The sequence below is a fragment of the Danio rerio genome, chromosome 13 (assembly GCF_049306965.1).
Source record: "Danio rerio strain Tuebingen ecotype United States chromosome 13, GRCz12tu, whole genome shotgun sequence".
Lineage (NCBI taxonomy): Eukaryota > Metazoa > Chordata > Actinopteri > Cypriniformes > Danionidae > Danio > Danio rerio.
Window position 1 is genome coordinate 25,826,743 of NC_133188.1, and position 25,431 is coordinate 25,852,173.

Sequence of the window (25,431 nt, forward strand, 5' to 3'; positions counted from 1 at the left end):
TTTTCATTGACTATTTATTTATTTTAAACAAAATTTAAAAGGCCGTACAAAGATTTTTTTTAACGCTTCATATTAAATCCTAATATGAAGTAAAAAATAAACATTTTTTTCCAAACACATTCCTTATTGCATATTATTGTGAAATTAAAAAAATAACCAATAAGGTCAAGGCCACAATTAAAAAAAAATTACTTTTGGTTATCACTGAAATCTGTCCCAAGAAGCAGCAAAACTCGAAATGCGTGTGCTATATTTTTTGGTAACAGATATAAAACGCCTGAGATTCATCCTGCAGCCCTTTCCCAATTGACCACATCTGTGGCAAAAAGAGCGAGGAAGAAAGAAACCAACTAGAATATCTTCAAACAACAGTGTGCAAGTATAAGGCTATAAGGCTTTAGTGTGTTTTTATACACAGTAACAGCTTCAGAAACACATGAAACATTAAAGAAAACATTACAAAGCAGCATTAAGATAAAGCACAACATCATAGATTTTTTCTGCTTTGTTCAAAGAGTGTGGACTTGGCTTTTACTAACTCTTTTCTAAAAGCCTTGTGTATTTGAAAGGATGAACTAGAAATGATTACATGTAACTACATGCATAAATGTTATGACATTTATATTTGGATGTATAAAATGTAAACGTGAGGAGCTGAGGGCTTAAGTGATATACCTCGGGTCTGCGTGGATGAGGCAGACGCTGATATACCGTGTCGAGTGAATAATACAACGGTCTATGTGAAGGTAAGGCCGGCCTCGTGGTACACTTTGAAGACTTTCTCAATGGCGTTGACATAAGCTGCTGTCCTCAGATCCAGCCCAAGGTTATACCGGTTGGCTGTGCGCATGATTTGCTTAAAAAAAAAAGAAAACAGAAAGATGAATTACGTGAACAATCTGAAGGAACGTTGTACATAATGATTTTATACATTTCAGACTGGCCTACACACACCACAGGCAAATGTTACTTTTTGTGACCCACAAGTCACTTTTACCATGATTTTACTGTAGAAACACTATCGGAAACCACTGGCAGAAATGTGGGACGTTCTTATTAGTTGTGCATTTTATTTGTATTTAAATGTCTTTAGGTTTTAGTTGTTTTGTTTTTTATTCATTTAATGTTTTTTATGTTAGGGACCGATAAAATAAATATAAATTACTAAAAATACAAACTACTAAATTACTAAAAATTACTAAAATCACAAACATCCCATGCATATACCTTAATGCATCTAGCTAAAGTTAATTGGCAACATCTGTCCCTAGGAGGGCTTTTAGAAATTATAGTAACAAACACAACCAATTAATGTAATTCAGTGTAATAATAAGATCTTGTTTTTTATTTCATTTGCGTAATATGTTTTAATTATTATTTTATAGGTCATATTTTATTTTAATGTATTCATTAATTCACACTATTAACAGACCACTAACTAATATTTTAAACTCAATTAACTTCAAATTAGCTGCTTATTAATAGTTGGAAAGGTTGGGTTTAAGTATTGGGTAAGATTAGAAATTTTAAAAAGATCATATTATAGGTGCTAATAATTGTTATTATGCAGGCAGGTAATTATCCAGTAGTAAATAGGGTGAATTGTTACACTAAAGTGTTATTTTTATTAATATATCAGAAACCATAATGGAAGTTTTATTTACTATGGCAGTGAGGTTGTTCTACTGGTAGATAACGATACAAAAGTTTAAAAGATGAAGCTGTTAGGTCTATCATTTTTATGATGGTCCGGTTTTATTAAAAATTGTTCATCTGGATTGAGTATCTCAAGCTTCTGCTCTTCACAGCTCGTACTACTGCCAAGTGTGCATTTCTAGGAGACAAACATTGTAATTTTATTTATGATAAACCCAGTAAAAAATGCTGGGTTCCACACAATTGATTTGTGTTGGAACAACATGAAAGAATTAAGTTAACTTATTATGATTTACAAATTTAAGTGGATTGAACATAAAATAATTAAGTTATACTACTGTAAAAGTCATCCTAATTAGGCTGCCTTCAAGAATAGCTGATTTTGGTCATATTTCCGGGCAGTACTGCAATATAACAATATCCTGTCATGAGGTCAGAGAAAAAATATTCAAATTTAACATTGAAATGTTGACCTTTTACAGGGCACCCATTGAAATACCATTGAAATAGAGCACCCATAGTGTTGCTGTGGGTAATTAGAATACTTTTAAATTTTGCAGTCAATGTCAATAAAGTTACCAGAGTTGAAGGCAAAATTATTAGCACTACCGTAAAAGTGACCATTTATTCTTTTTCAAATTTTCCCATGAATATTTTTTTATACATAATAGTTTTAATAACTCATTATTAATAACTACTTTCTTTTGTCTTCACCATGATGACAGTACAAAACATTTTTCTAATTATTTTACAAGCCTAAGGTGCAATTTAAACTGGACAACAGTGTTTTGTTATGTAGCCAGTTGAAAGTAATTTGTAAAAATTGTAAAAAAAAATAAATAAATAAATAAATAAATAAATAATATATATATATATATATATATATATATATATATATATATATATATATATATATATATATATATATATATATATATATATATATATATATATATTATATATATAAATTATATATATATATATATATATATGAAACTTTAGCAAGAAGAAAAAAAATATGATAGGAAATATTGTGAAAAATGTCCATGCTCCATTACTTGGGAAAATTTTGAAAAGATTAGACTAATTGAACTAATAATTTTACATGGGAAAGTAACAATAAAATAGCTTCATGCTAATGTTTGAACTGAGCAAATCCTTCAGGAAATGACTTTGATGAACCACAAATATTGGGTGTGGTGGATGATTGAGGATCCATTAAATGGGTTGGATCTCATTTTTTAATTCCGAAACAAACGACTGAAAGTAACAATACCTCATAAATAGCTCATGAACACACACATTCTCTTCTCTGGTTACCATATCTCTGTCATACACAAAAGCGGTTGCTGGGTGTGTGAAGTAAAGTCAGACTATCTGTTTATTTCCATGATCCAAATACAGAAAGGATTGTGCTGGAGGGAAACTAACACAGTTTGGCATTAACCATTTATAGAGAGGAGTGAAATGCTAGCTAAAATCATTAGCAAGGATGTAATGATTAATTAACTATTGATATATGGTCATTAATCATTTGGATGTTTCATAGTGTCTGCATGTCAACATGAGAGGGTCTGCTACAAAGCAAAAGAATTAAAATGTCACTGTGACTGAGTGGCCTACTATAACACGATTATACTGAATTAACTATTGAAAATCTGATCATTTTATTTATAAATAATAACAACATTCATAATAATAAAAATACTAATGTATAATCATCATTCTTATAATAATAATAATAATAATAAATATTATTATTATTATTATATAATTAAATAATTATATTAAGAATATTATCAGTATTAGTTCTATGGCTGTTATGGAAAAGAACAGCACAAAAACAAATATAAATAATATTAACAACATCAATAATAATAATAATAATAATAATTATTATTATTATTATTATTATTTTATCATAAAATTAAATAATATCACTGAGAATGCTGTTATCATTATCAGTCCTATGGCAGTTATGGAAAAGTACTGTATGAAAACAAGTAAAGCACAAAACCTGTAACTATACGATTTACAGAAGACACCCACTGAAATGTCATTCAGTGGAACAACCAAAAAGAATCATTTGTTGACTTAATAAGATACTCGATAGGATCTGCTGAGGCATTTAACGTTCATTAAATGTAATTTTACATTTTTTTTAATTTTGCCACTGCCCTTGAAACTAGGTTTAGCCCATTTGTCAGCAATAAATTTGTTAATCATTTAAAATATAGAAACATTTAGTATGATCACTCTTTCATATAATTTATTGTAAAAAGGGCAGGTCAGAACAAGCATACGTTTCACCTAAGCATAAATATATCAGCTACTTTAAACGAAGATTAAGTTAGATTAAAAAGTTATATGAAACCTTTACACAGACACTTTGCATAAACAAATCCTAAATATATCTTAGACCCATATAAATAAGTCAAAACGTCTATTTTATATAACCTACCTGTATAAACAGATAAATGAAACTGCTTATTATTATACATGTACTTACTCTGGCCGATCGTTCCATCGTGTAAGCCAATCCCGAATGCACAATGTCCTTTTCAGAAGCCCCCTATGAGACAAGCCAATCAAGTTTTTATGTCTAGCACACTTATTCCAAATGAAATAAATACAACAATAATGTGTTGGCACTCACAGAAATCCTTTCTTGAAAATCAGAAGTGGGAACAATGGGTATGGCTCCACCATGTTTCCCAAATTTCCTCTCCAGACTCTCCTGGACAGACACTGCCAAAAACATACATGATTCCCATTCAATACTGACAGTGAATTTAAAACATTGTTTATTTCTACTGAAAGAAAACCCACATTGAGTCCCAAGTATGCAATATTTTTTAAAGTGCAGTGGAACAAGTATATGAATATACTAAAACGAATTTAAATTATTTATTTCAACCTTTTGCTCACATTTTACAATAAGGATTCATTGGTTAATGCATTTACTAACATGAACTCGTATTCTTTGTGCAGCATTTATTAATCATAATTCAACATGTACTAATACATCATTCAAATCCCAAATCTAGCTTGTTAACATTAGTTACTGCACTGTAAGTTAACATGAACAACTGTAATTTCATTAACTAAAGTTTGAAAAAGATGAATAAATACTGTAATAAATCTATTGTTCATGTTAGTAAATAAGTTAACTAACACATGGTTTCTGAAGGTCTCAAGTTCAATTTAAGATTCTATAGAACCTTTTTAAGACCATTATGAATTATAAAATTATAAAAATTATATTAATTTAATACATTTAATAATACAATAATAATATTTTATTTGTAAAAAAATATGTGTCAGGTCAGTATCCTCAGCAGTAAATAAATAGAGAACTTTAAAACATATATTACTGTAAGGAAAGTAATTAAAAGCGCAGAAAAAGCGCTATATAAATGTAAGGAATTATTATTATTAAAACATTTTGGTAAAAATGCTATAATTAAATAAAAAGCTTTAATGACATTGGGATTGTTGGTTGAGTGTTAATGGTCAGATTGGGTAGCTATACATGAAGAAGAGAAAATTAAGAAAGATGTAAGACCTACAACACATTATTTCAGTAGATTTAAGACTTTTAAATCTTAAATTTAGCTTATGATATTTAAGACATTAAGACTTTTTAAGACCCTGCAGATACCTGCTAACATGTCAGAACTTGGGACAGAAGTTAAAAGTAGAGTTTGTGACAGGATTTGTGTGTACCCTACTGTGTCTGTCTTGTTTACATGTTCTGTTTATGTGACTAGCCATGGAGTGAGGTTATTTTAGGCCAGTGAGATGAAATTCGAGAGCATTTGTTTGTGTTTGCGTTAAAGTGTGGTCAGACCCTCTCTCAAGGGCCCACCATCATCACTCAACTCACTTAAATAAGTGAGCAAAAGTACCACATGAATTTAAACGCAATCTAGAATAATTAGGACCCGCAAAACAAGCCGATTTCAGAGAAGTAATCAACATGCATCAGCAAGCCTTACAAGCCCTTATGATATTCAAGTAAGGGAGATTTCTATCAGTTAGCACTTACACAAAACAGCATTGCGGTTTACTATATATTACATTTCTGAGAAGCATATTTTTCACTTACTTAGCAGATGGTAGTTTGAATCCCGTTCATATTTGAAGGTCAGTCTGCCATAACTGACATGATTAAGATTCTTCAGCCACTCGAAGTAGGAGACTGTCACACCCCCAGCGTTCAGGTACATGTCCTGTTTATGTCCATATGAATTAGAATGAGCTAAAAGCCTAAGAGCTGTATTAGCATCAAACACTTATTTTTTTTATATTACGGCATTAAAAGTCACCTATACAATGGAGATCAAAATAAGAGAACAATTTATAAACACTTGATTTTTTTTTGTGTGTGTTTTGCCAAAAAACAAACATTAAAAGTTTAAAAAACTGATTAAAATGAGGGAACAGCAATGATTGTAGAAGTTTACAATTTTACATTTCTGAAGGTTACAGCAGCTAAAAAGGTAAAAATTGTGGAGGCCCTTGCTTTAAATGACTCCAGCACATGTGTAACCATAAAAATTTACAAGTCTTTAGACTCTACCAAATGTGCCATAAAGCTTTTAATATTGGCTATTTAATAGATCTTAACTTTTAGAAAACGTTAAGTTGTTCTCTAATTTTGATATCTACCATGCATACAAGTCCAAAACTCTCGTCATCAATCCCAGTTGTAAGAGCAACAAATAATAACTTGACTTCTAGTTGATCGTTTGGAAAAGTGGCAGAAGGTACATTTTTCAAACGAATCATCTGTTGAACTGCATTCCAATCATCACAAATACTGTAAGAAGACCCATTGGAACCAGCAAGGACCCAGGATTCTTACAGAAACCAGTCAAGTTTGGTGAAGGAATTAGGGTTACATTCAGTAAGGGGGTGTGCGAGAGATCTCCATAGTAGACGGCAACATCAACAGCCTGAGGTATCAAGACATTTGTTCAGCCTATTACATTACAAACCACAGGAGACGGCAAATTCTTCAGCAGGATAGCGCTCCTTCTTGTACTTCAGCCTCCACATCCAAGTTCCTGAAAAAAGGTGCTCCAGGGTTGGCCAGCCTAATCACCAGACATGAACATTGAGCATGTTTGGGTTAAGATGAAGGCATTGAAGAAGAATCCAAAGAATCTTGATGAGCTCTGGGAGTCCTGCAGGAACACTTTCTTTGCCATTCTAGTTGACTTTATTAATAAGTTATTTGAGTCATGGCAGAGATGTATGGATGCAGTCATCCAAGCTTATAAGAGTCATACACAATATTCATTCTTTTCCACTGCACCATGACTTTATATTGACTGTACATAGTTAGACTTTTCTCTAAGCAAAGTCAGACTTTACTATCCTAATTAAATAATTAAAAATCAAGGCATGATCATATTTTATTTTGGTAAAATGAGCGTAATCTAGAGGCCTTTGTCTTTCATATAAGCCACTTCTGATACCAAATGATCAACTAGAAGTTATTATCTGTTGTTTCTAAAACTTGGATAGGCGAAGATACTTTTGTCAGGTAGTGTGTATTCTCATGTATAGAAGTTAATTCAGATTTAAACATAAAAGAACTTTTGTGACAGGAAGCCGTACCGGGATCACCATGATATTCCTCTCTAGGAATATCTTGTCTGCTTCAGGAGTAGTTGGGCCGTTTGCTCCTTCAGCGATGATCTATGAAAACAAGTTTTTTATTTTCATATTCTCTTTAACATTTGTTAAAAAACACACTTTGGTTTGGCTCTTTTGATGTCTGACCTTGGCCTTGATATTGTTGGCGTTTTTCTTTGTGAGCTGTTTTTCACTTGCAGCAGGGATCAGGATATCACACTCAGCTTCCAAAATGTTGCCTTCATACGCGGTGGCCCCTGGGTAGCCAACAATAGTGCCATTTGCCTGGTAAACAAGAATATGTGATATTTAATGAATATATTCACATTTTATGGTTGGAGTTATTGCATGTATTGCAACTAAGTGGCCCCAAGGTGGCTCTCTTACCCCGCACTGAAGGTTTAGTGAAGGAAAAAAAAAAAAGAAAAGTTCAGTGTCTGACTCACCAGCTTATAGTCTTCCAGCTCTTTTGGATCGATGCCATTGGGATTCCAGATGCTTCCATCCAGTTCTCCAATACCCACACACTTCGCTCCGTAGCGGTGTAGGTAACGCATGGAGTGCAGACCCACATTACCAAAGCCCTACCACACAAATTAAGACGGGATTAAATAAATATTACAGTATTTTAACCTGCTATTTTAACATATTTTGTAACTTAAATATGATGTATTATTATTATTATTATTACATCTTGTGTGTTACAGTGAAAATACCAAAACATTCTTAAACCATCATGCATAAACTTTAAAGATAAAAACGCCTGCCAAAAATATTTATTTTCAATTTATTCAAGCTTTCTTGTAAGTTTCTTGTAAACATTTAAAATTTTATATCACTCATATATTGCTATCTTGTGTGTGACTGAAAATATCTAAACCTCATTAAAACATGAAACATTCACTTTAGAATTTAAAAATATGAAAAGTTAGTTGCAATTACATTAGAGCAATGTTGACAAGTAGTTTGATCAGTCTCTCTATATTTATATTACACATTCTTACACTACTGACAAATAGTTTAATGATTTTCTTTATATTTATAGGTGCAAAACATTAGGATTGTTAAACTTAATGCAAGATTTTCCATGGTTGTTACTCAATGAAAAAAACCCTACACATTCCCCTTAATATTACTTTAAAATTATATTTATATTTGCAATCTGTTTTTGTTTCTCTGATAGTTTAACAGTGTCACAAAATGTTCTATCAATCAGTTTTTATCCAGTGTAGCATTCGTATGCCCTGCATCCTTTAAAATGTTCTTTATGAATATTGATTGGGCATCTAAAAGCACACACTGAATATTTCAAGCCCTTAGACAAGCAAAGTCAGAATGACCTATGTTAGTGAACACTGCTGGCACAGAGTCCTGAGATAATGAAAAAAGCTGGATGTATTTTACATAAGCATTCTAAATCATATGTAAAAAAAACAGCTTTGTGTTTCCAAAAGAACAATTCATTAGCTGGCTACATAAGCTATACATTTAAAGGGGACCTATTATGCCCCCTTAAAAAGATGTAAAATAAGATTCTGACGTCCATAGAGTGTGTACAGTATATGAAGTTTAAGCTAAAAAACCACACACTTTATTTTTATAACTCTTTGAAACTGCCCCTTTTAGGCTTTGATCAAAAGTGTGCCGTTTTGGTGACTGTCGCTTTAAATTTAAACAGGATTGTGCTCCCAGCCCTCTTTTTAAAAGAGGGTGGAGCTATAAAATCCTGTGCATCAGCAGAGCAGCAGATTCAAAACTGTAAATGCAGACAACTGCTCACAGTGTTTCTGCAGTCTGTTTTTATGAAGTGTGATTTTAAAAAATAGAATTAATTAATTTTTACCATTAGAGGATAGCTATATTCACACACTGCTGACACACAATTTTGTTTAAACGCCTTATGAAAATGATTTTTTGCATAATAGGTCCCCTTTAAATCTAAAAATAAGAAGGTGGAATCTGGTGTTTATGCATGACATGCACAAACCTGAATGACAAACGTCTTGTCTCCAAACCCAGGGGTCAGACCCAGCTGGCTCATGTAAGCAGCCTCATTCACAAAGTTTTCAATGCCATGGAAGACACCTCGACCTGTGGCAGATATGCGGCCGTGGATGCCACCCTGGCTGATGGGCTTACCGGTCACACAGGCATGAGCATTGATATCCTGATATAGAGGAATCATATTTAAGAATCATAATTACAAAACATGCCTTGAAACAAACTATTTAAATTAAGGCATCTTAATCTCTGTTAAAAAATCCTCTAGATCATCTAAAAATGTCAAATATGAACAAGCAAATGTATTAGAAATGCTAAAGAAAGACATTGAGTGTTACGTTTACATTACACTTAATCATTAGGCAGACACAAGTCTCAAATGTCAAAAGTAGACTTAAATCAAAGTAAAATAAACAAGAACAACCAGCCCAATAGTATGACAATACACAACACACAAATCAACAATGATAAATAGGTTTTATCAGCCAAAAACTGTGGATATCAACAAGGTCCTAATGAAATTTCTGTTTATTTTAAATACAAACATAATCCTGTTTAATTAAAGTGTTTACAGCAACAAGAACATTGAAATGTATGTGTGAATTGGCATTTCATGAGTATTATGTTTTAATTGTTCATTGAAGTTCATAAGTTCATTGAACTTCTAAGCTTGCAACTTTGTCACCGTGCGGTAGTTCTATTTTCTGCCTACATCCCCATGGTGGCCGATTGCAGCCATCCAAATAATGAAAAGTATTACCAAAAGCGAGCATTTGATCACAACAGCAATTAAAAAAAGAGAACAATATGAAACAACAGATTTAATTTCATCCATATGATCTCTATGTTGATATTGCACAGCCGCTAAAGCTTTTAAAACTGTATTTTATACAATTTTATTAAGAGTCATAGTTGCTGTAAAAAAAAAAAAGTCCTGTTGATGTTACAGTTTCTCTTAAGTCTTTTCATTTGTCTAGCTAGAGGGCAGCACACAAATAATACGGCTACCTAGACAAAGCAAATGACTGCCATGGGAGGACAGACTGTGTTGAAAGAGTCTGTCAGTAGAGGGTGGGAAAACAGAGCCACTTTGTTTTCCTTCTCTCATAAACACCACACTCTTTGTCAGTGACAGTAAAGGCTCTGGGCACCGAGTCACCAACACAATAATCTGACAGATATTCTGTGTGATTTAAAAAAAAAAAAAAAAATAAATATATATATATATATATATACACACACACACACACACACACACACACACACACACACACACACACACACACACACACACACACTATTTTTTTCTCTTTTTTTTCAATTATTTGCAGGGAATCGCATGGGTAAAGTACTTCTATATAAGCTGTGCCTTTACTGAATGAGCACTTTGTTACATGTGACTGACCGCACTATTTCGTCACCTTAGAATTATAAGGTTATATCTGCATTCTGAATGATTTTGAGATATTGAGCTTTAAAGTTTTTGCAATCCATATAGCAAACAGTATGTGTGTAACAGTTCTCTTTCCTGCATTAACATGACAGAGACTCTAAGGGTTCTCTAAATGTAAATTATCAAAAAAATAAAAAAATAAATAAAACACGGTAATAGAACCTTCTAATGCTGAAAAGTCATTTCCCGCTTGGAATTATAAGGTTCTATCTGGCAGATCATTCATTTAAGCATTACTTTTCCACAAATACTATAAAAATATATATATAAATTGGTTTTGTAACAATATGTTGATGCTTGAGAAAATAAATTTTTTGCTTTCTATAACATTTATTTCATGTTTTAGGATGAATATTTTTTCTTGTTCAAATGAAGCATGCAAGGCTGAGCTTAATACTTTTTTCCAGTACAGCTGTTAATTTTATCTAATTAATAGGTTAATATTTATATAATTTTATGCTTTTTATGAATTACTGAATTATATTTATTGAATTATTTGCCCCATGAATAAATTAAGTATTTGCTCTTCAAGGCTTAATATTAAATTTAAAGACTTTAAAGAAAACTAACGATCGATAGTTAAACAATAAACGAGCAAATGAGTTTAATAAACCATGAAAAGTGTTTCACTGACTATATGTAAACAAATAAATATATTTCACATTTAATATATACATTTTTTATTATTAATTTCTTTTTCAACAATGTAAAATCGAACTTTTCATCTCAATGTCAGTGACGTATACGATCGCCTCACAATAAGAAGGTTGCTGGTTCGAGCCTCTCTTGAGCTGGGTCAGTTGGCATTTCTGTGTGGAGATTGCATTTTCTCCCCATGTTCGATCCAAATATAAGTCCAAATAAGTGTGGTACAGGTGAATTGGGTAAGCTAAAATTGGCCATAGTGTATGTGTGTGATTGAGTGTGTATAGGTGTATCCCAGAGATGGGTTGCAGCTGGAAGGTCATGCGCTGCGTAAAACATATGCTGGATAAGTTGGCGGTTCATTCCACTGTGGTGATCCCAGATTAATAAAGGGACTAAGCCGAAAAGCAAATGAATAAATGAATGAATCTCAATTCAAGAAATGCTTCTGAACCAACACATTTACACACATCTCAATTCTATGTGGTGTGGCATTACTTAGCCGACTCTGATTTAGTGTGATTTTTGTTTTTCTGGTGTTTCCCGCTGTCAATGGAGCAGTCTGGCGAAATGACAAAGAAAGCTGATCCTGCTTCATCCTCGTTCGTGCATTAAAAATGTTGATTGACTCACAGAAAGAACCTTATAGTCAAACTAGAGTTCGACTTTGTAGATAAAATTACAAAGTTTTATTTAAAAAACAATTTTTTGTTTTTTAAATAAAAAGTCTTAAAATGTAAACAACTTGTAAAAAAAACATCACATAATGTAAATAAGTTGTCATTTAATAAGAATATGTCAATAAAAAAATGTTGACAAAAATGTCAGATAGAACCTTATAATTCTAAGGTGACGATTTGTTATATTCTTCCTTTTCTTTTTCATTCCCTTTACACCATAAAAAAACTTTTTTAATCTGTTTGAATCCTGTTTATTTTTTGTTATTTCTTGATGTATTTTACTACAGTCAAAAATCTAACAAAAAAACTACAAAACATAAGGGGTTTGAAAAAGATGTGTTGGAAACTAGTATTACACACAGAAGCTGTTTGACAACAAAAACCAGACAACTGGTTCTAATCTGCACAATTTGAAATGTGTCTTTAGATGTGGTAATCATAGTATAAGCTGAAAAATTGTCTGGTTAAAAATTACCAGAAAATAATTTTAATAAATTATTACTATAATTTTAATAAAACACCCACAACAAAACATCACCACCTCAGGTCAGGTGTGCGTAAATGTTTTGAACAATTCAACAGTGAATCGTCAATTATATTATACTTTCGAGATGACATGTTAGACTAGATAGTGCTAATGTTTTGGTTCAGTGCATATTTTAGTATTTTCTTTAAAAGAAAACAACCTATTGTGAAAAAGTCTCATGTTGTTTACGGTCAGCTGCACAGATGTATCACAATTTATATAATGTTTATATATATCCATGGAAAACAAGTGCAATCACAGTATTGACCATGCAAACACACTACAACTGCAAATGTTACAATGACAATAAATTCATCCTTTAAAATACATTTTGACATTTCTAATAACTACAAATGCTACATAAATTCTTGTAGTGGATTAGCAATTATTTGGTTTGGGTTTAATTAATTGCATAAGCTTAAGGATGTGAATAAAATCTTTAACGAGAATGCTTAAGCACTATTAACATTATGCTACACTGCAAACAAAGAAAACAATGGCATAAAACATGTCAACAACAAAATAAGTTAACGTAAACATCAGCTTCTCAAAATAAATAGATGTCAACACTCAAAGTGAAATGTCTAGTCAATCCTTAATGTAACTACATTCAAGTGGTTTAAATAAGACATACTGTTGCTGTTGTAAATGCAGTTATAGCGACATTTTCAATCCTGAAATGGGATAATGGCATAATTCAACTGCCATATTAGATACAAAAAATAAACGTCCTCCTCCACTTGCAGGGACTTTTTATATATTCGTGGCCTAAAATGTTTATGCGACAGCTTTTCTAAATACTTGAAGCTTGTACTTACATGATGGCCCATTGTGTTTGCATATGTGTCAGCAATCCAGGACATTTCCCTCTCTCCTGTGCTCATGTCCGGGGCAGGAACGTCAATGCCAGGCCCTAACAGAGGAAACACAAATCAGTGTACTACTTATCCTCCCTTCCCATGCTTATACTGCAGCTCAGTATAACCCTGACCATGCATATGTGCCAGTCATCATGATATCTTACAAAAATCTGCAGAATTACACTCAATGACTGCTAAAATGTGCTAAACACAAGACTATGTTGACAACACCATAATCATATTAAGTAAGATATTTGAGGGATACATAGAATCTAGAACATGAGTGACATTTCAATTCTGCCAAGCTTTTTGGAAAATTCAGTATTGAAGCTTGTTTCCAAAACAAAACAAAACTTTGATTGGTTGTTTGATTGATTTGTCTCAAATATCAATGCTCACTTAAAGGACAGTTTGTAATTTTTGCCATTAGAAGGCAAATATTAACAACAAACAAAGACGAAGTCTGATGACCTTCATCATGCAAAAATCATGTTCATGCATGAGATAAAGTATTCAAACTTATTATCATGTAGTATAAAGCAAAATAAGGCTGAAAGAAAAATGAGAACAATGAAGCAATTTCTGATGAAAGACAAGCATGATGTGGCACAAAAGCAGCAAAGATTTTATTATGCCACAGTTAATCATCTCTGATTTATCTTGTCATGATCACATGAAGAAGAAGTAGTGCTGTTTTATTATACTAAAAAAAATTTTAAGGTTCTGTTAGTCTAATAAAACACCCCAAAAATTAAAGCATCTTTGGTGTCTTTCCCTTTTTTCTATAAAACCAAACTTGAAATGCAAACGACTTCACACACTTATGGATCCATGCTTTTTTCCCTAAATTTGAACATTCTACGAAACACTTGGGACAATGCCAAAGTACAAATTCAGCAAAATATAGAACACTGTTCTGGTGATTCTGGTGAAAATAAAAACTTCTGTGTCTAACACATTCTTAAGACATTATAGCATTTTTGCACTGTACATTTTGACTCACAAAAGCTAAATTTTATATTCAAAGTACAATGTGTCAAAAACATCAACTACGTTAAAAAAACTGCCTCTATTACAAGCTCTTAAAACTCATGTAATATGAATACAGATTATTTAGGCTTTCAGGCAACAGGATCAATGTAATTGTATGGTAGAAGTGGTGTCAATAGCAGCTTGACTGGTAATCTGTGCCATCTGATGCTAAGCATTACTAGAGTGTTGCTGCTGAAAGTGTTGTGTTATTGTGTTGTGGGCTAATCTGCAATAGAGACTGTCATATTTAAGTTTGAACAGCTAAATCCGCTTAACAAATGTCAATCAAGTTTATAGATAAATCTACTATGTATTAATGCATTATTGCAAAGACAACAAACTATTTTTTCTGTAACATGTACTGCCTCGTATATCTAATGCTGAAAAACAAATATTGGAGAAAATTCTTGAGAATAATATTAAATGAGAATACTAAACAAAAGATTATTATGCACATAGATTAGGGAGGTGTAAAATCAAGCACATGACTGACATTTAAATTCGACAGAGCTTTTTGCAGAATTTAGAAGCAGATTTATCATGGAAGCTTTTTTCCACCACAGGATACAAAGATGTTCTTGTGACTTTTTAAATTTTTTTTAAGAATTCCAAGTTTGCATGTGACAATTCGGAGAAAAAAAACTGAAGCGGGGAACTGTGAGAAAGAACTGTGAAAAAAATGTAAGTGTGTGGGAAAATTATTTTGTACTTATTATGGTGAAAACAAGCTTCATTAGATTTGATGTGTGCCTGCTCAAAACTCACCAATGAAGCCTTTTTTAGCCAACTCGATAGTGAACCTCCTTGTGATCTTCTCCAATTCTGTGTCCTGTATTAAGTCAGAAAAATAGAGAGACATTAGTAACTAATCATATGGAAGTATACATTTTTAAAAGCAATCCCTGAGTGTACATGTTTTACTGATGTAAATTAAAACTGTTAGCTGAGGCTGTAGATTAAAGATAATTATGTTTATATAATGCTCTGTTTCTTGCAGAGTCGAACTGTGTAGCTTCAAAGACCTCAATGTATAATCAGAAGTTACAGGTATTAATTCTGACTCTTTAAATGCAGTGTTATGAATCACAAAGTGGTCGTGGTTCTGGCAGTAAAAAATAAGTAAATTAAAAAAAACATCCTTTATAATGTTTTACTAACAGAAAAGCTTCATTTTTATGTGGAATATAACAGCACAGGTCTTAAAGCTTTAACGATATCACTTTGTGAGTCAATTATATTTCTGCTATGAGTGATTTTATATACTGTAAAAAGCTAGTTGTTAATTTACTTTATAAAGCAAGATAAAGTCATTACCTTAAAAGTGACAAGTTGACTTTTCTTAAAAAAGTGAGCAAACCTATTGTAACTTGCAACAGTTAAGTTGACTTATTATTTACAATTTTGCAGTTCATTTACTTAATTTTAAGCCAACAGGTTTACTCACTTTTCTAAAGTAAAGCAACAAATCACCTTAAAAGCAATGGGTTTCCTCAAGTTTTAAGTAAAGCAACTAATTGATTTATCTGTGTTTAGTGAACAAACCACATCTTACTTCCTGCTTTTCTAAAACAATTACACTTTCATGCCAAATCATCGAAACCATTAAAGGGACTCTAATGCATATTTTCTGATTCTAAGAGCTTGAGGAAAAATAAGAAATGAAGAGCATAAACAATTACCGAGTAATTCTTGGGGTTAATTTTCACACCAGCTTTGGCTCCTCCAAAAGGCACATCTGTCGAAAGCACAGTTCATTTGAATGATTATTTGTTCATACCAGAAGCCAAAACTAAATAAATGCACACAGAAACAAATTTAAGCAAAGAACTCACCTACAACTGCACATTTGTAGGTCATTAGTGAGGCGAGGGCTTTAACCTCATCCACTGAGACCTCTGTGCTGTAACGGATACCTGGAAAAGCAGAAACAGTGCCCTTTAGACTGTATAGGCAAATAAATGTATAGATTAGGCAGATCATTAAAACAAGCATCTTAATTCATCACATGCACTACAGCTCCTCTTTAACAGATTTTATAATGCAAAGACGAGAAACTCTATGGATTAAAACTACATTGCTTAAGTGCTTTATGTGTCTCAATACGTTAAAGCTCTTGGGGCAAAAACAATAATTAAGTTAATAAAATATTGGTTAAATATTTTCCCGCTGAAATGCTGGGGATTGCCACGGTCTGTTAAAACAGCATTAATGATCTGAGAAATGTGATCTTTATAGTAGGAGTTCTGGAGAATTCAAATGACTTAAACACCAAGCACAGAAAAAATAGACCTACAGTTTTGAGAGGGGAAATTCTGTGTGGCAGGACAGGCAGTAAACCAAAAAACATGATGACTCACTCTCTCCACCAAACTATGAGGGAAGAAAATCTAGGCAGGGCCCAAACTGGGTATGTTTAAAGTACACAAACTGACTGCCTCAAACTAAACCTCTCTCTCTGTTTTCAAGCATCCTCAAAAGCAATGTTTGGAGAGCACTGCAAAGTTAATCGATTTTATGGGTGATTAAGTTGTTAATCATTTCAAATCACTACTACTGTAACCTTAAATAAAGGTATTAAGGCACATTCAAAAAATAGTCTCCCTCCGAGTTTATTGGTAACTAACCGAGAGAATAAAGGAACAAGCATGTCTGCAGTATATTACTGTATAGACGGGGTTCAAAGTCTGCATCCTCTCAACCATTATAACATAAATGTCTGCTGAATCTTATACTCTGGCATGTTTGATCGGAATAACTATAGTCTGTGGATTATATTTTACATAAATCAGACAGAAATAAGTTTACTTCGTGAAACGTTAACCATTCTCTCAACAAAACCTCGGGGAAGCTCTGGGAAAAAATCAGTACAAAAATGTTAATTTGCTCTGTACTCTTAACATGTCTTTAAAATAAATAAAAATATTATCATTTAGAGAATTTATATGCAGAAAATTACAGTTGGTAAACATCAAATAAGATGAGATTTTATTTTAAGATTATAAGATTTATTAAAATTTTATGTCTGAAAATATTAATATTTTATGCTGACCTACTGTCATTTTTTATAAATAAATGCTCTAAATAATGTTATTACTAATAGAATTTTTCAAGACATGTTATCGGTAGCTTATGAAATAAAACACGAATGAACATTATACTCAAAACATAGATCTATCAATGGCAAATCTAAAATAATAATAATAATAAAACAATAATGCACTTTTATTTTTTTAAGTATAAGGCGAAATCACAATGCTTTTCAATCAGAGATTTGCAAAAACACATGCTTTTACATAATGATCCAGAGTTGCAAGAGCACAAGGTAAACCACTAAGGCACTAAGCTAATTTTTAATCTGCACAGTGTAAACATTCTCGACATCAGTTCAGTCAATGTCACCCTGAAATCTAATCTATTCAAAACGTGATCAGTGCACATTATCAGATCACTTACTAACTTTGTGATCAGTTCAGCATAGTTTATGTGCAATTTAGACCACTTAAAGCATTTGCTAAAGTCAATGGGTTGCAAGTTCACTTATTTGTTCATGCTATAGTTTAAGGTTGATGATATCTCTGTTTTGTTTTTTGCAAAAATGAGGAAATAGTATGAAAATGCTTACAGACTCCAGTCAAGGAAATTGCTGAGAGACTGAACTCTCCTATGGGGCTTTTACCTCCCTTCCTTAATAAATAAAGCACTGCACAGTCAGTCCTGATGAAGCAAAATGTAAAGCCCTTGCAAACAACTCCCGAATAGGTCATGCCTGATAGAAACTGCTCTTACATAAACACATTCCACTGCTGATAACAAATAAGCTCACAACTTCCAGAAAGTACCAAAATATCTCTATGAAAGAACTGAAATATATCTATAAAGATAACAGAAATTTATATCATGTGGGATAAAAAAGTTTAAAGAGGGGAAAGCTGAACCACCCTATAAAACAAACACGCAGCAACAGGAGAGGCAGGATTCTTGCTGTAATACTTTACAAAAAAAAAGTGATGCAATACAATTTCTTTTGTCCTTCCCATTCTCCTACCTAAAAAAGAGGCAAATTGCAAAACGTGTAAGCAATTTTATGGAAACCATTTGTTTAAAATCTAATATCTAAATCTAATTCAGAATTAATCGAAAAAAAAGTTTCAAAACATTATTTTATATTTTTTTTAATACAAACATATTTATTTTTATTGCATGCAAACAAATATTTTTTGCTCGAAAGGCTAAATTTTATTGATGGAAATATGTTTTCAATGTAGCTGACTTTTTGCTAGCGTCAAATTATTGTAAGCTGGTTTAATATCTAAAATCTGTGGTTAGATCATATCTGGTCAAGCTTATAATTACAGTATCTGTAAACCAACTAGTGACCTCTTTAGACCACTAATAAACACCAGCCAAAGACAAGCCTGGAGATGTTTGCATCACCTCACAAAGATTTTAATAATGTTCATTCATTCATTTTCCTTCGGCTTAGTTCCATTATTTATCATGGGTCGCCACAGAGGAACGAACCGCCATCTTATCCAGCATATGTTTTACACAGTGGATGCCCTTCCATCTGCAACCCAGTACTGGGAAACACCCATACGATTTGAATAATATGAAGACTGAACATGAGGATACTAGTTTACTCAGTAACGTTCGTAAGCGAACAGTCGCGGGGTGTCGCTACTGCGCAACACACAGGATCTTTTCCAAGTTCATGGCACGCAAGGCCTATCATTTATCACTCCCTGTCAAATTACAAGCAAAAAAGTGTGCAAATACGACACACACACAGACCAATGACACCATAATGCAAAACTTCAGAAGACGCTTTGAAAGGTAAGTGCTCTTTGTCTTAGCTTGCAGGGTTTTTTTTCTCGAGAGCGCGACTGCTTCCTATTAGCTCGGATGTAAATAATGCACAGACACAAACTTGCCTCCTTTACACGGGGTCCTGTGCTGGCTGTGCTGAGCTCTGTAGCCCTCGATCATTTCCCATTCCCCGTTGTCTCTCTTGATGGGGAAGGACACGGACAGGACGTGGTTACAGGGCTTGATGATCTTGAGGATCCCCCTGACGCGGTGCCTCTTCTGCTCGGGCGTTTCTCTCGTCTTCAAATCGTGCACAAGTTTGTCCTCCACAATAGACGCACCGCGATCAAAGAAACCCTCGACCATCCTAAAGAAGTTTGGGTCATCGTCCTTCTCTCCCACCGCTTCGCTGTAGCGGCGTACCCGCAGGAGAGTCGCAGAAGCGGGCAGAGCGGAGTCTACGCACACCGAGGCCAGTGCGCTGTTGGCGGCTGCGCGTGTCACGAGCTCTCCCAGATACCTATACATGGTTCTGAACTAAAAAACAAACAAATTTACAGTCTCTAAAAAGGAAAAATGACAGTGAAAGTGAATATGTCTGGTGAATAAACGGACACCACGGCTCCTTTTTCTGCTTGACTCAGTAAAGTGTCGGCTTGAAAACTGTTTGTGAGTTGTTTTAAACGGCAGGCGTGCCGTGGGTCTCCACCTCAAGCTGGGAGGCGCTCAAAGAGCAAGAACCCATCAGCAAACACTGCCTCTCTAAGGAACTGTTAAAGTAGCCTTTGAAAAAAGAAAAATTATTAAATGTAAACGTATTTGATTATTATATTGGCTGACCATCTCGACCATCCCTTCTGAAAAATAAAATTAATAATAAAAAAACGTAGAAGCCAGAAGATGCCAATGTTACGTTATTTCCTTTGTAAACCATTACAATGGTTTTTAAGTGTTTTTTAGGACATATTCTGATGGGATTGATTGGTTTCAAAATGCCACCAGAAGGCCGTTAGAGTACAGTTAATGAAAACAATACAATACAAACAAATATAATGCCCATAACCATTAGAAAGGCTGTAATGTTTTTTTTTTCTTTTCTTTTTTTCTTTGTGGGATCTTTGTGGGATTTGAGGGATCCAAAAATGTATTACATGTAAAAATGTATACATATCTTTTAGTACATTTAGTGATTTTTATTAGTACAAGTTAAGCTAAATTCAAATGAAACGGAAAATAAAATTGCGATGGCAGTTTTTAATGAACAACATGTTTTCATAAAACGCAGACAGAAGCAGTTTGGTACTGGCCAAAGCCTGATACATTGTAGTACTCCTGGTCAGGAGTAGGTTAGGAGTTAGAAAACCACAGGGAGATATTTTCTTTCCCACCTGAAATGTATCTTTCCTGGAGTTTGGCACAAATTTGAGTGTACGTGCACTGAAAGTTATAAAACTGTCTGTTGAAAAGACTGAGACACAGTCTCTCACACATTCACTGTGTGTGTGTGTGTGTGTGTGTGTGTGTGTGTGTGTGTGTGTGTGTGTGTGTGTGTGTGTGTGTGTGTGTGTGTGTGTTTGTGTGTGTGTGTTTGTGTTTGTGTGTGTGTGTGTGTGTGTGTGTGTGTGTGTGTGTGTGTGTGTGTGTGTGTGTGTGTGTGTGTGTGTGTGTGTGTGTGTTAGGGCTGCACGATTCTGGCAAAAATGTGAATCACGATTTTCTTTGCTTAAAATCAAGATCACGATTTTCTCACGATTCTGTAAATGTAAAATAAAGGTTAATATGATAAGCCTATTATTATTGGTAATTCTCAAACATATGGTAAAACAACAAAAATATTAGGCCTACAGTATGTGTAGGTCTACTGTTGCTTAAAATGCTAAATTTTGCAGTCATTATGGTGGACTTGAACTGTTTGTTAATTTAAAGTAAAATTATGAAATAAAACTATTACAACTATTCATAATTCTCAAGTTGATTTATTATGCTTAAGACATGTGCTTCTCATCTATCATTGACAACATTATTAGACCATTATATTTCCATTAAATATAGGCTAGGGTTGTTATACTGACACAGTAAACATTTATTTTCATGCACAACACTGTGTTCGCTATGAAAGAAAAAAACATATTAAATGCTTGTCGTAATCATAACTCTAAAATGCGATATGATCATTTAAATGATGTGCTGTGATCTATGCTGCTGTCACTGTGAGAAAACACACACACGTGCAAATCAAACCTCCCGCACGGCTCTCAAACGATCGCTCTGTGCAACAAACTGAACGTTATTTACAACTTCATTACCTGTTATTCACAGCATATGCAGGTTGTGTTCACTAAAGTAGGCACCATGCGTGCACGCGCGCATTCTCGATAGTAAACAAACAGTGCGTCAGCTCACCTGTGATTTCGTGAATACATCATTACATGAAGACAGAAATGACATTTTTTGGGTGAATTATACCTTATAAATACAGTATATGACACTTTTACACCAATTGAAGATGTCATTGTTGCCGTAAAGACTTGTACGACTGCCTTGCATCTCCCCTGACCTTTAAAATATTATTAGCTGAATCGTAAAAAAGCTGAATTAAGATCGGGTCGTATCGAGATTGTGATCTTGCAGCCCTAGTGTGTGTGTGTGTGTGTGTGTGTGTGTGTGTAACAGGTGTCATACTGCGGAATATTAATAAACTACCTTTTTGCTTTGCTCTAACTCTTGTCTGACTGCAGTTGTTTTAGCACATTTCTACGACAAAATTTAAAATAATTTTCTGTCATTTTCTCACCCTCAGGCAATGTTCTGTAGTCGACAAGGTCTTATAAAGCAGAATGATCAGTCTGTGCAACTAAACGTTATATACAACATTATTACTATTAAAATGCAGCTTTGGTAGACTTCATTAAGTGGGTCAACAATCATCTAAAGTCTGAATTAAAGGCAAAAATGTTGTAAGTCACATGTTCTTGCACAGTCAGATTGTTTCTATTCAAAAGAACCCAGTATATATATGTATTATTTAGTTATGTCTGTAAATTTTTCAAAATGTGGTAGCTATTCAATTGTGAATATGAAACACCAAGGACTACAGTTTCTGCTAAAATTATGTTTTCATGTCTACTAAAGAATTTATTATGAATCTATTAAAGAAAATCAAAGTCATCTGCATCTTGGATGGCTTGAGGGTGAGTAAACGAATAGAACATTGACTGCACTATTTATTTTTGTAGAAAGTGCCACAAACAAAGACTATTCACTTGCACTAAATGCTGCCCTAAAAACAGACTGACATGTATTTCTATACCTTTTCAATTAAATAATTTTACAGAAGTTTATTTTACATATTACGATTCCCTGATTTTTTTATGTGCTTGTTTTTATGCACTTAAATGTGATTTTGGAAGTTAACAGGTTGTATGTTAGGACCACAATAGTTTTCTAATCTATATCCTAAACATTTTTAGTAGTCCTCTTTAGCAAATATTCATTCATACACTCTCTAACAGTAGCAAAAGCTATTGATTTCCCTGTTTAAGGGCAGGAGTTTAGTTTTGTTTTTGCTCATCCAGACTGGCTTTTTCTTGCTCAGTTGAGGTCACTGGAGGTCATCTGAAGCCCTGCTGACAGGAATGAGTTTGGTGTCTGGGTTATTGGTGTTTTGATGCACATGCAGTACTTTCACATCCTTGGTCTCATAAATCAAGCATAGTCTCTGCTTCCTATTAGAAACCTAGCATTTGTACTGTATAGTAGTTTATATTCACTAAATGCAATAGTTAGTGTTTCTTTGAAAATACATTTTTTTTGTTAATATGGCACAAACAAAGAATGGTAAAGGGCAATGACCCTGTGTTCTCTGCTCTCTCCCCCTCTCTCTCTGCACTCTAACAGATAAGACTTAAATAAAAAGAGCCTTATTTGTTTGTGACAATTAGATTTAATCATGTATTTCACACGGGGTTACAGTGACATGTGGAGTTACGTCATGTCTTTTTTTGGCTGCTATAATTGAATCCTGCTGGAAATACATTTAGCTCATGCAGGACATCTTTACATCTTTTCCAGGGAAAAAAAAAATGTTTTGCTCTTTTGATAGTGTGTGTTTCTTTCTCACAGAGTATTATAACAAGTGGACAGTAGCCATGGATACTGTACTACATAATTATACTGATTATTACACTGCCGGTCAAAAGTTTGGGGTGAGTTGGATTTTGAAATGTTTTAAAATAAGATTTCCTGCTCACCGGTGCTGCATTTATTTAATCAAAAATATGTGAAATTTTGTTTCACTATAAAATAACTGTTCAAAAGTAGTTTATCATTTAATTTAGTCATTTATTCCGGTGATTTTAAAGATTAATTTTCAGCTTCATTATTCCTGTCTTCAGAGTCACATGATCCTTCAGAAATCACTCTAATAATAATAATAATTATTATTATTATTATTAATGGTAATAGTAATAAAATCAATAATGACAGGAGTAATACTTTTATTTAAAACTACATACAATAAGAAAGCAGTTATTTCAAATTTTAATAAATATTTAACCATTTTAAGAAATGCCTCCTTGATGAACAGAATAATTTTCTTAATAAAAAAATAAATTACCCCAAACTTTTGACCGGTAGTGTATATTGTTTCTACACTTAATTTTTAAGTTAAAAAGCAATCTAATGTATTTTACAAGGTGCCATGGCCACTTTGTTGGTCTAAAAAAAGTAAATAGTTTTTCAGTGGTTTAAAAAAACATTTTTGCTCTCCAAAAAATTGTGCAGTGTAACCATCAGGTTAAAAAAGTAATGTCTTTCTTCACACTTTTCCTCTATGCCACCATCTTTGGAAGCAAATGGATCTGGTTATAAATCACACTTTAGTTTAAAAAGAAGTACTGCTCTGTTATTGGCTCACATGGTGCAACACCCATCATCTGGTTGGGTTATAGTTCTGGAGAGTCACTCAATAAACTGTTTTTTTTTTCTTCTTTTGCTAAGTGAAAACAACTGATCTTAGGAATGCATACTTGCACAGACACATTAAAATGTTCCCACGTGCTGTGGGATTTTATACTGTATTCCTAATTCTCTTTCTCAATGCTATTGCACTGTAATTTTCAGTTAAATATCACATCACAGTTATTTACTGTATTTTAGCCCCCTCCCCTAATTGTATGTACACTTTTGATAATTTTAAAGGGTTAATTAAAGTTAAAATAATAATTATTTAAATACAATTATAGTTTTTATTCATATTTTGACTGGACATTTGAATCAATATGAACGTTGGCATTATTTATTTATAAACACTCATGTCACTCATCACATTATTTTCTTATTATTTTAATTGATTTATTTAAATAGTTTCCAAGTGATAAAACTAAAGAAAGTTTGCACCAAATATAATAAAAAGGCAAATAAAATATTATTAAACATTAGTAATAACAATAACAAATAATAGAGAATATATATTAAATAATAAAAATAGATAGATTTTAGCTCAACTATTCTTTAGACTTAATGACAATTTCATTTGTTTCACTAATGTTATAACAAACAAAAACCTTAGTTAATGCATTGAGAATTTATCTATTTAGTGCATTTAATTTAACATAAGGGCGAAGCAGTGGCACAGTAGGTAGTGCTGTCGCCTCACAGCAAGAAGGTCGCCGGGTCGCTGGTTCGAATCTCGGCTCAGTTGGCGTTTCTGTGTGGAGTTTGCATGTTCTCCCTGCGTTCGTGTGGGTTTCTTCCAGGTGCTCCTGTTTCCCCACAGTCCAAGGACATGCGGTACAGGTGAATTGGGTAGGCTTAATTGTCCGTAGTGTATTAGTGTGTGTGCATGTTTCCCAGAGATGGGTTGCGGCTGGAAGGGCATCCGCTGCGTAAAAAACGTGCTGGATAAGTTGGCGTTTCATTCCGCTGTGGCGACCCCAGATTAATAAAGGGACTAAGCCGACAAGAAAATAAATGAATGAATGAATTTAACATCAACTTTTTACATTAAACATTTAAAAGGTAATGAAAATGCTGTAAAGTACATACATGATTAGTTTGTTATCTAATAATTGGCCGGTGTTAGAGATCTACAGTAAGTGTTACCAGTATTTCTATAGAGCTTGCTTAGCT

The 25,431-nt window shown here is 33.3% G+C and overlaps 2 protein-coding genes across 3 annotated transcripts in view; one reads left to right on the forward strand and one right to left on the reverse strand.

The window, feature by feature from the left end:
- glud1a (glutamate dehydrogenase 1a) lies at window positions 1-19,942 on the reverse strand. Its single transcript, NM_212576.1, is given in 13 exon segments — window positions 1-856; window positions 4,166-4,228; window positions 4,313-4,404; window positions 5,765-5,888; window positions 7,282-7,362; window positions 7,447-7,584; window positions 7,746-7,883; window positions 9,287-9,466; window positions 13,423-13,517; window positions 15,262-15,325; window positions 16,176-16,231; window positions 16,329-16,409; window positions 19,428-19,942. Coding segments are annotated over 13 exon segments (1,635 nt in total). The 5' UTR covers window positions 19,831-19,942; the 3' UTR covers window positions 1-736.
- shld2 (shieldin complex subunit 2) overlaps window positions 19,133-25,431 on the forward strand; it is a 16,974-nt gene continuing 10,675 nt past the window's right edge. The window contains 1 exon segment of one of the 2 annotated variants that reach the window (NM_001145633.1): window positions 19,133-19,329. The gene's annotated coding sequence lies outside the window, so the exon portion shown is untranslated. 2 annotated transcript variants of the gene reach the window in all.